The sequence below is a fragment of the Schistocerca nitens genome, chromosome 1 (assembly GCF_023898315.1).
Source record: "Schistocerca nitens isolate TAMUIC-IGC-003100 chromosome 1, iqSchNite1.1, whole genome shotgun sequence".
Lineage (NCBI taxonomy): Eukaryota > Metazoa > Arthropoda > Insecta > Orthoptera > Acrididae > Schistocerca > Schistocerca nitens.
Window position 1 is genome coordinate 1,216,170,592 of NC_064614.1, and position 12,212 is coordinate 1,216,182,803.

Genomic DNA, 12,212 nt, shown 5'->3' on the forward strand with positions numbered 1-12,212 from the left:
GTTCAGAATGTTAATTCGCAACTGCTTTTGCATTGTTATAATTTTAAATTTCCTGTCATTTATGCTTAATGGAACAACATTACTAGAGGGAAACAAAAACAGACATGACACAGGCAAGGTGTTGGCTTTCAAGAGGGGTTTAAAAGAATTACCCAGTGAACTTTGAGTTCTGATCTGCCTAGTTCTGAATAGGCAAAAGTCATTAAAAGTTGGAAAAATTAATGCCACTAGTGATTAGCAAAGTGACAGGGAGAACACAACTTCTGATCTACTCAGTACATAGTTATCAACACAGAATCAAAGAGGGGTTATGCAAGAATAGGCCTAATAATGAATAAGAAAACAGGAATGTGAACAGACTTCTATGAACAGCATAGTGAACACATTATCGCACCCAAGATAGGCAAGAAGCGAACACCCAGCACAGTAGTGCAAGCTTGTATGCCAACTGTCTCCACAGACGATGAAAAGATTGAAAGAATGTACAATTAGATAAAGGAATTATTCAAATAGTCAAGGGAAACTGGAATTTGACAGTGGAAAAGGAGGAGAAGGAAAAACAGGAGCAGAATATGGACTGAGAGAAAAGAATGAAAGATGCAGCTGCCTGGTAGCATTTTGCACAAAGCACATTTCAGTCATCACTGACACTTCGTTTAAGAGTCATGAGAAAAGGATGTATATGTGCAAGAGGCTTGGGGACACTGGAATGTTTCAAATTGATTACATAATGGTAAGAGAGAGATTTTGAAAGCATATACTAAATTGTAAGGCATTTCCAGGGGCAGATGTGGGCTCTGGCCACAATTTATTGGTTATGAAATGTCAATTAAAACTGAAGAAATTCCAAAAGGGTAGGAAATTAAGGAGATGAGACCTGGATAATTGAAGGAACCTGAGATTGTTGAGCGTTTCAAAGGAGCAGTAGTCAACAATTGATGGAAATAGTAGAAAGAAATACAACAGAAGAAGAATCGGTAGCTTTGAGAGTGTGCGGAAGGCAGGAGAGGACCACATCAGCCAAAAGACAAGGCCTTATAGAAGTCCCTGAATAAAACAGGAGGTACTGAATTTACCTTATGAAATGAATATATATGACATGAATTGGAATGTTTCCCTCTATTGTGCGGATGGATATGTGTGTGTGTGTGTGTGTGTGTGTGTGTGTGTGTGTGTGTGTGTGTGTGTGTGTGTGTGTGTGTGTGTATATCTGTCCTTTTTTCCCCCTAAAGTAAGTCTTTCCACTCCCGGGATTGGAATGACTCCTTACCCTCTCCCTTAAAACCCACATCCTTTCATCTTTCCCTCTCCTTCCCTCTTTCCTGACGAAGCAACCGTTGATTGCGAAAGCTTGAATTTTGTGTGTATGTTTGTGTTTGTTTGTGTGTCTATCGACCTGCCAGTGCTTTCGTATGGTAAGTCACATCATCTTTGTTTATATATATATATATAAAAACAAAGATGATGTGACTTACCAATTCCTAGAAGGTTTGGAGAGGGTGATTTTGAGGAAGAGGAGGTGGGTCCCGCTGCGACGGAGGACGGAACTGTTCCAGGCAGGGTTCAATTTGGATGGTGTCTTGGGGAGTTGGATCATTAGGAGTAGGATTAGGATCATTTTTCTTTGTGGCAAAGTGATATTTCCAGCAGAGGGTACGAGTGTAGGACAGTAAATCTTTGACGAGGGCTGTTTGGTTGAATCGGGAAGTGGGGCTGAAGGTGAGGCCTTTGGATAGGACAGAGGTTTCGGATTGGGAGAGAGGTTTGGAGGAAAGGTTAACTACTGAATTAGGGTGTTGTGGTTCCAGATTGTGTTGATTGGAATTTTGAGGTTTTGGAGGGAGTGGAGCTGGAAGTGGGAGATTGAGTAGATGGGAGAGACTGGGTTTGTGTGCAATGAGAGGAGGTTGAGGTTTGCTGGAAAGGTTGTGAAGGGTGAGTGAGTTGCCTTTCTGGAGGTGGGAAACCAGGAGATTGGATAGTTTTTTGAGGTGGAGGGTGGCATGCTGTTCTAATTTACGGTTAGCCTGTAGGAGGATGCTCTGAACAGCCGGTGTGGATGTGGGAGAGGAAAGATTAAGGACTTTTATTAAGGATAGGAGTTGACGGGTGTGTTCATTGGCTGAGTTGATGTGTAGGTGAAGGATTAGGTGGGTGAGGGCAATAGATTGTTCAGTTTGGAACTGGTATAGGGACTAATGGAAAGAAGGGTTGCAGCCAGAGATGGGAACTTTAAGTGTGAGGCCTTTGGGGGTAATGCCAAATGTCAGACAAGCCTGAGAAAATAGAATATGGGAGCGTAATCTGGCTAGGGCGAAGGCATGTTTGCGGAGGGAATGTAAATAAAACTTAATGGGGATGTTGTGGGGGTGTTGTGAGGGTGACATGGTATTAGAAGGTGGAAAGTGTAACATGAGGCTGAAATGAAAATGAAAATAAAAATATATGGGGAGAGATAAAGGTGAGCTGGAAAGTAACTGGAGATCTGGTGTGAAAAAAGGCGAAAAGGTGTTGGTTACAGCTGGGCTATGTTGGACTTGGGTTGGTAGACAACGATGTGCACAAAGGTTAGGTGGTTGTGTTGCCGCCAAAACACGTTAAAGGACGGAGAAATTCGGGAAAATTTCGAAAAAACTGCGTGTAATATATTAAAAGGAGTGGTTTTGTGGTGGCAGATTATGAAAATGAGGTTAACAATTGTCTGACGAAGAAATAATGACGTTAAAACCTGTGGGAAGCGGCTAAAAATTATCAGTGATGTGGGAAAAACGGAAATGGAAATAAAGCAAAAGTTATTGGAACTAACCGAAATGGTTGTTTAAAAGGTGAAAGGAACTGTTTGTGAACTAGAAACGGTGGATTTTATAACGGCGGTAGTGTTGAAAGAGGCAAAAAAATTTTTTTGGTTATGGTTTGGAAGTGGGTTACATATTATTTAGTATATATAGGTGGGATAAAATTGTATAGCAACTACCCTCCCGACCTGGTACAGAAGCAAATAACCAGAGCCACTTCCTCATCCCCTCAAACCCAGAATCCCCCACAGAAGAACCACAAAAGTGCCCCACTTGTGACAGGATACTTTCCAGGACTGGACCAGACTCTGAATGTGGCTCTCCGGCAGGGATACGACTTCCTCAAATCCTGCCCCGAAATGAGATCCATCCTTCATGAAATCCTCCCCACTCCACCAAGAGTGTCTTTCCGCCGTCCACCTAACCTTCGTAACCTGTTAGTTCATCCCTATGAAATCCCCAAACCACCTTCCCTACCCTCTGGCTCCTATCCTTGTAACCGCCCCCGGTGTAAAACCTGTCCCATGCACCCTCCCACCACCACCTACTCCAGTCCTGTAACCCGGAAGGTGTACACGATCAAAGGCAGAGCCACATGTGAAAGCACCCACGTGATTTACCAACTGACCTGCCTACACTGTGATGCATTCTATGTGGGAATGACCAGCAACAAACTGTCCATTCGCATGAATGGACACAGGCAGACAGTGTTTGTTGGTAATGAGGATCACCCTGTGGCTAAACATGCCTTGGTGCACGGCCAGCACATCTTGGCACAGTGTTACACCGTCCGGGTTATCTGGATACTTCCCACCAACACCAACCTATCCGAACTCCGGAGATGGGAACTTGCTCTTCAATATATCCTCTCTTCCCATTACCCACCAGGCCTCAATCTCCGCTAATTTCAAGTTGCCGCCACTCATACCTGTCATTCAACAACATCTTTGCCTCTGCACTTCCGCCTCGACTGACATCTCTGCCCAAATAAAGGTACAACTTATACAAAAACCAGATTGCAGTTACAAGTGTCAAAGGACATACAAGGGAAGTAATAATCGAGAATGGTGTGAGACAGGGTTGTAGCCTATCCCTGAACTTATTCAATCTGTACATTGAGCAAGCTGTGAAGGAAACCAGAGAGAAGCATGGAAAGAGGGTTGAAGTTCAGCAAGACAAAATTAAAATTCTTAAGCTTGCCACAGTCATTGCAATTCACACAGATGACATAAGATGAACATCAATGAAAGTAAAACAACGTTAATGGAATGTAGTTGAATTCAGTCAAGTGGTGCTAAGGGAAATAGAGTAAGAAATTATAAACTAAGAGTTGTAAATGAGATTTGCTATTTGGACAGCAAAATAATGATGATAGATGAAATAGAGAGGAACTAATGTAGGATAGTAATAACAAGAAAATCATTTCTGAAAAAAGAAAAAATTGTCAATACCTATTATAAATTTAAGTGTTGGGGTGTCTTTTCTGATGGTGTTTATCTATAGTGCAGCCTTGTACTGTAGTGAAACATAGACAATAAGTAGCTCAGACAAGAGAATAGAAGCTTTTGAGATTTGGTGCTATAGAAGAATGCTGATTATTATATTGGTAGACACATAACCAATGAGTAGATACTGAACATAATTGGGGAAACATTAAGTTTATGGCACAACTTGACTAAATGATGAGATTGGTTGACAGGAAAAATGGTTGGGGTAAATTTGAGTATATATTGAAAGGATAGGCAAATGGGAAATGGAGGTGGTGTATTTGTCACAGTGGGCAAGAAACTCAAATCCACCAAGTAAGAAACTGAAGCTGTGAGTGAGATTGTTTGGGCAAAACTCAGTATTATGGGTGGACAAAAAAAAAAAAAAATCAGATCCTTCTATTGCCCACCAGACTCAGCTCCCAATGTAACTGAAAACTTCCTCAGTTCACTTGTACTTAAGGTTCCCAGTCATTCCATAATCATCAGTGAGACTTTAATCATCCAACAACTAATTTGGAAAATTAGTTTTGTTAGTGGTGGGTGTGATAAGGCATCCTGTGAAATTTTACTACTTGCCTTCTCTGAAAACTTTCTAGAACAGACAGTTAGGAACCCCACTCCTGATAAGAATATATTGGATATAATGGCAACAAACAGATCTGACCTCTATGAGGATGTCCACATCAGGACTGGTACCAATGACCATGATGCGGTTGGGACAGCAATGATTACCAAATACAAAGGACAACTAAAACATGAGGAAAGATATACATGTCCAGTAACCTACGTAAAAATTCAGTAGTGTCCTATCCCAGTGAGGAAATTTAAACTTACAGCGCAGGGCAGGAGCATGTAGAGGAATTATGGCTTGAGTTTAAATGAATAGTTCACCATGCACTGGATAGATATGTAACCAGTAGGGCAGTTCATAATGGGAGGTACCCTCCATAGTATACAGACATGGTAAAAAAGCTTCTAAAGAAACAGTAATTACTGAACAATAGGTGTAAAGCAAATCACAGGTCTCTAGATAGAGAGATGCTGAATGGAATGTGTGTGGCTGTCAAGATAGCAATGCTGAAATTGATTGTAGAAAAGCAAAATCTGAAATGCTTAACTCAGTTTCCAAATGCTCCTTTACAAATGAAAACCCCAAGAACTGTCCCCGTTTAATACCTGTATTACTGAAAAGATAAATGAAATGAGTATTAGTGTCAATTGTGTTTAGAAACAGCTGAAATAATTAAAACTGAACAAAGCTCCAGGGCCCAATGGAATCTCTGTCAGATTTTACACTGAATTTGCATCTGAGTTAGCTGCTGTCTTAACTATACTCTACAGTAGATCCCTAGAACAAAAACCCATGCCCAGTTCTTGGAAGAATGCACAGGTCACACCCGTCTGTAAGAAGGGTAGTAGAAATGATCCACAAAACTACCGTCCAATGTCCTTGACACTGATTTGTTGCAGAATCTAAGAACGTATTTCAACATAATGAGGTACACTGAACAGAATGAGCTCCTTGATGCCAACCAGCACAGATTCCAAAAACATGGATCATTTGAAACCCAATTCACACTTTCCTCACATGACATACTGAAAGCTCTGGATCAAGGTAGTCAGGCAGACACAGTATTTCTTGATTTCCAAAAAGCATTTGAGTCATTACCATACCTACACCTCTTGTCAAAAGTATGATCATATGGGTATCAAGCTAGGTTTGTAATTTGATTGAGGACAGAGCGTGTTGTCTTGGATGGAGAGTCATCGTCAGATCTAGCAGCAACTTCAGTTGTGCCCCTTGCTGTTCATGTTGTCTATTACTGACCTTGCAGACAATATTAATAGTAAAGTAAGATTTTTTGCAGATGATGCAGTTACCTTTCATGAAATACCGTCTGAAAGAAGCTGCATAAATATTCTGTCAGATCTTGATAAGATTTCTAACTGGAGCAAAGATTGGCAACTTGCTTCAAATGCTCAGGAATGTAAAACTGTGCACTTGACAAAATGAAAAAAATGTAGTAACCTATGACTATAATACCACTGAGTCACTGTTGGAATAGGTCAAATCGTACAAATACCTGGCTGTAACACTTAAAAGCCAATGACGGATAGATTTTGCTGTAGGTGGTTCACCATGAAACTGATGTCTAAAATTAAGTTGCACTGTTATAACTGACTCAGGTTTCACAAGCCAAATAACACACCGCACTATCTGTTGTGACATACACATTGTTGCCGAGTTGCACTGCACTGCACCCACGCCTGGACTGAACTGAGGGAGCAGAGGGGAAAAAAAAAAAACAGCACTGGTGCCATCTCAAGATCAAGCAGACCTGCCAACTGCAGGGGAGCCAAACTTGGCGAGTTGGTGAATCAAACACCACATACTGTGTAACAAATGCAAAATTTCTAGGAATGAATATTGATTCTCAGCTGAAGTGGTGTGAATACACAAAGGTACTTGCAAACAGAATGTCATCAGCATGTTATGCCCTTAGAATCCTATCATCAGTGTGTAACGTGCAGTGTCTTTTAGTTACATACTATTCATATGTACACTCAGTTCTTAGCTATGGCTTTCTGTTTTGGGGAACAAATGCACAAAATACGAACACAATTTTCAAACTCCAGAAAAGAGCCATAAGAATAATAACCAAAAATAGTAGTTGAGCCCATTGTAAAGTTCTGTTCAAAACACTGGGGATTTTAACTGCACCATGTGAATACATTTACCAGTCAGTTGTACACATCAAAAATAACATTGGTAATTACTGCACAAACAGCTCCATCCATGACCATGGAACAAGAGCCAGACTCACATTTACCAAGGAAAAAAATAAACATAAAACTCAAAACAGCATTTTCTTCCAAGAAATAAAAATGTACAAAAAATTACAAGAAGAGATTAAAGAAATTGCAGAAATACACTTATTTAAAAAGGCAGCTAAAAAGTACCTGTAATGCAATACATTTTATACATTGAAGGATTACATAGATAAAGCAGAGAAGAGGTTTGGTAAAAAAAAATTACATTTATTATTATACATCCAACATTCCACACCTTCACACTATATTTTTTCCCCTTCTTTTTTTCCTTTTCTATAAATACTTACCCCCATGCTATGCATATCACAACACTAACACCTCTTCCTGAGCTCAACATCTGTGGCATTACATTATTCAATAAGCTATTTGTAAAAAAATATTGTACACCAGGAGTAAATCTAATGACTGGTTCTAAGTAGAAGTCTGTAAATGTATGCGTATACGAATTAGCTTATTTTAAATTGGTCTAAACTTCTAAATACTTTGACATGTCCTATATCCTAGTATAAAGAGATCTACAGATGAATAAAGCTGCTGCTGCGAGGTATTTAGGTCGTGAAACTTGTTTCCTGAAATCAGTTTCGCGAAAACGGTTTCGTATATAGCGATAGACGAAGCGACACCGGTCTACGTTTCGAGTTTCGTCGTTTTTGTGTGCACCAGACTCTTGCCTGAAATGAAAGTTTTGGCAGATGCACAAGTTAGGGCCTAGTGGCGGAGTTAATGCTTGTTTGCGTGAAATCGCTGCGTAAGTAAAGAAATGAAAGACGTAGCTGGATTAAAAAAAAAAAAAAGTCTGCTCTGTTGCTCAGCGACATTGTTGAACGAAATTACTGCGGGGGCCACGAGAAGTTATTTCAACCATTTGACAATGTTACCAGAACAACTCACGCTTCTGCTTAATGGAGTTAAGGCCGCGATAAACAATAAATATACTATTATGTGTGAAACACTGTCGCCAAATCTGAGTCTACATATAACTTTATTTTTTTATTATTACTCGTCTGTACAGTAGGCTATGTATTTCGTGTTGCAAAATCAATTCAACTATTCGTGACGTCATGACTCAATTAGAATGTGTAATGAACTGCTGCGACGTCATATACTAAATACAGAATTCAGCTTACCAAATTTGTGTAATTTTTCCTCTTGTAAACAATCTCCCTTAAAAAGGAATCCGCCAGCTCGAACCATGGAATTTTTGTCTTGTAGATACGGTCTGTTCCACAGCTAGATGATTTACTTGCTTCCATTTTTCGTAATTCATTTGTGTATGTGTTTCTAATTGAATGAATTTTGGTCTGCAGCTCAGACATCGTTAATCCATCCATGTTCAAGTCGCGCAGGATGGCCTCTAGTGCAGCGGCACGTTGTTGCTTATTTTTATAGTCAGCATCGTTGAAATCCCACAAGCACCTATGCATAGCATAAATGTCCAAGAAGCGAATAATTTGCTCCGTACCCCACTTCATATTTAACTTTGGCATACTACCGATACGACACCTAACCTCAAACCACACACAACTATAAGTTTCGTGTCGCCATACCTGGAAGAAGTCGAAACTGTTTTCTTTAGAAAGCGACTTGCGCAACAGCGCGTCGCGCATGCGCATTAGTCGGTAGCGCAGTTTCGAAACTTGGTTAGCAACCTGGTGCCGTCGAATGAATTAGCCTTCATTAGGCAGCCTCGTATCTGTCTTTCAAACAAAAATCACTTAATACATAGCAGTTTTGTAAAATTACTTTTAAAAATAACGTATGTTCTAAAACAATGTAAAAATCACCTAGTAACACGCAAAGACATCAAAGGTTATTTATTTATTCTTTATAATTTTCTAAAAATATCAGCAAAGTAGCCTCTGCAGTCGGTTACTTTGACCAATCTAAAATAAACATTGTTTTAAGACAAGATATCAGTTTGGGTTACAATGTAGGACCACAGTAAACCAAAATTTATGTACCTTTTGGTACTAAAGGGGCAAAACAATAAAATTTCGAGGCAGTGTAACCGTTTGTTTAAGCTATGAAAAAGTAACAAACATGAACAAAATTTGAGTTTGTTTGTTATCAACAAAATGGCCAATGCTTGATTAGTAATGTTGGTGTGTCAAAATGTCAGTTAAGTGTCCTAGGGCTCCCAGCTCGACCATCTTCAATATGGGCCTTCATGAACTTGTGCAAAGTTTCAGGCTCACCTGTAACTTGGTTGAGGTGCTAGAGCCATTTTCGTGAAGACCACTTTTACAGAGACCAAAAAGTCGTGAAGAAATCGTTAAGTTTGGCATTCCACTGTTCCTAATGTAAAAGAGCTAGACTCTTGCTTCTTGGTATAGTGGTACAACTTTGTGTGCTCTACACACAAATGTTGCAAGTAGAGTTCAGAAAGCATTGCATTTGGCATAATCTCAGTTCAAAGTGGGCAACAAATCATGTCACGAGAAATTAGCCCCATAGTTTAACGAGGCATACGTAGTGCAGAAAGTGCACTATGGACCTGGTCATTTGCCAAACTACTGTCTTTCTGGATGCTTAGTATATCACAAATTTTGGCCCGGCTTGTGTGTTTAATTATTGTGCTACCATCCTGTAAATTTGCTAAAAAACATGAATGTATCAAAATATACCTGTGTTCAAAGTCATGTATCTCAAAATGGACACCTACCACATTACATTCATTAACACCATTCAACAGAGCACATTTCATTCTATTAGAAAAACTTATTTTCATTTTGGTGTCTCTTTGGGTAAGGTGCAAAAATGCCGCCTAAAATTTGGAATTTTGTTGATTACGTCTTCATTGTTTAAATATTCATTTTGCTGTTTATTCGGTGATTTTAAACCTGTTTGTGAGAGGTTCATTGCTAAATTTAACCATTTAACTGTACTAGAGACAGCTACATAAATTTTGGGAAGCTGAATGCTTATTAACTTTATTTCTTTTCTTTATTTAGGACTCGACAATTTGATTTTAGTGTCAAGAATATCAAGTTGTTGCTAAAATGGAAGAACAAGATCAAGTTAATGTATGCAGTTTTGGAAATACTGATTGCCCATGCCATTTAACGACATACATTGCCTTAAAAGTACTGAAAGTGACAAACAACTTTCCTCAGAAGAACAAGAGTTACTTACTAGATGGAGTGGTTTTCGCTCTACTGAAAATACTCAGATATGCTTCTATCATGAAGCTTTAGTCCTAAAAAGGTTTGAATTTTTGCAAAGATCATGCTGCAACCCATTTGGCAAGAAAAACCACATTGCATGAAAAAGCTTGCACTCAATCAGCATAGAAACAGCTGACCTACTAAAAAGAATAACTGTGTCTGATATTAAACCAGGCCAAAAAATGTGCCCTTCCTGTAGAAAAGAATTTGATGCACTGAAATATTCACAAATGGACGATACATATGAGTCATATGAAGATGCTGACACTAATGTTGGTCACAATTTGAATATCACCATTAAAATTTCAACAAATTGGTACAAGAGATACAAAAGGATATGCAAAGTGCAAAATACATCAAGTTGAAGGTGGAATTATTAAGAAAATTGTAGAAGTGGGAGGACTTGATCCCAGTGAATTGGAGCAACCATCCACAAGCAAGCAATGCTTGACTTGTTCAGATTACATTGAGCTGATCCAAGAATTGAAAGAAAAATTGCATATATCAAATAATAATAAGAAAATTCAAATTTTGGCCCTAGTTCCCCAAAGCTGGTCTATCAAAAAAGACTATGGAAGAATTTTGTGTTTCAGAAAGAATGGTAAGGAAGGCTAGAAAGTTAAAAGCTGAACAAGGAATATTGGCACAGCCCAAAGGTAAATGTGGGAAAAAGCTTTCTGAGGATGTGAAGGTACGAGTCATAGAACATTTTTATGATGAAGAGTTTAGTTGGATTTGTCCAGGAAAAAAGGACTGTATTACTGTTCGGATAGATGGAGAAAAGGCTAAAAAACAGAAATACTTATTACTGAGCAACTTAAAAGAAATGTTTGTTGCGTACCGCAATAAAAATGGACCGGAAATAGGATTTTCCAAATTTTGTGAATTAAGGCCAAAGTGGTGTGTGACTGTAGGCACAGCTGGTTCACATTCAGTTTGTGTCTGCACAATACATCAGAATGTGAAACTAATGCTGGCAAATAGCCCAATGAAGGAAGATTACAAAATTTTACTGAGCAAAATTGTCTGTAATTTGGAAACAAAGGATTGCATGCTTCATCACTATGAAGTATGTCCAGGAACAGAAGCTCTAAATGAATATTTGGAAAGTGCTGTTGCAGATATTGATGCTGAGGATACAATACAGTTCAAATAATGGACTCACACTGATAGAGATACACTTGAAACCAGAGAAATGACAGTTGAAGAATTCATTGAACTATTAGTTACAAAACTGTCGGCCCTTTCTACTCACCACTACATTGCAAAGCATCAGAGCAAGCATTTGCAGTTCACTAAAGAAGGTCTCAAACCAGGAGAATTGACTATATTAATGGATTTCACAGAAAATTACTCCTATATTGTCCAAGATGCAGTGCAGGGATTCCATTGGGAAAATAGTTAAGCTACAATACATCCATTTGTCATTTATTACAAAGGTAATGAAAACCTAAAGAGTGTCAGCTACAGTATAATCAGTGATTGCCTCCGACATGACACAGTTGCAGTGCATGTGTTTTTAACGTACTTTTAAAGAAATTAAGCATATTCATTCCTAAATCTTTGCCATCATCAAAAAGATTTTGGCATTATTTCAGAATGGAATTTTTTTGGAACAAGCCATGGGAAATCAGCATGTGACGGAATTGGGGGCACAGTTAAGTGTTTAGCAGCAAGAGCTAGCCTTCAATGCCCAATTGACGACCAAATCTTAACACCAACTGATCTGTTTAAATATTGCAAAAAAAAAAAGAAGTTGATGGCATTGAATTTATTTATATTAAAAAATAAATTATTGAAGATGCAAAAATTGATCAAGAGAAACGTTTTGAGAATGGATGTACAGTGTCTGGTACAACAGACCATCACCATTTTGTGCCAGTTGATGAAAAGTGACTTAAGATTCACAGAGTATCAAATGGTACACTGTC

At 38.8% G+C, this 12,212-nt stretch overlaps 1 protein-coding gene across 1 annotated transcript in view; it reads right to left on the reverse strand.

Annotated features, from left to right (window-relative positions):
- Positions 1-8,657, reverse strand: part of LOC126201295 (uncharacterized) — a 63,444-nt gene extending 54,787 nt beyond the window's left edge. The window contains exon 1 of the mRNA XM_049936774.1: positions 8,245-8,657. Within this exon, the coding sequence (XP_049792731.1) occupies positions 8,245-8,604 (360 nt within the window). The 5' untranslated portion in view covers positions 8,605-8,657. The remainder of the gene's footprint in view (positions 1-8,244) is intronic.
- Positions 8,658-12,212: the final 3,555 nt, after the last annotated feature.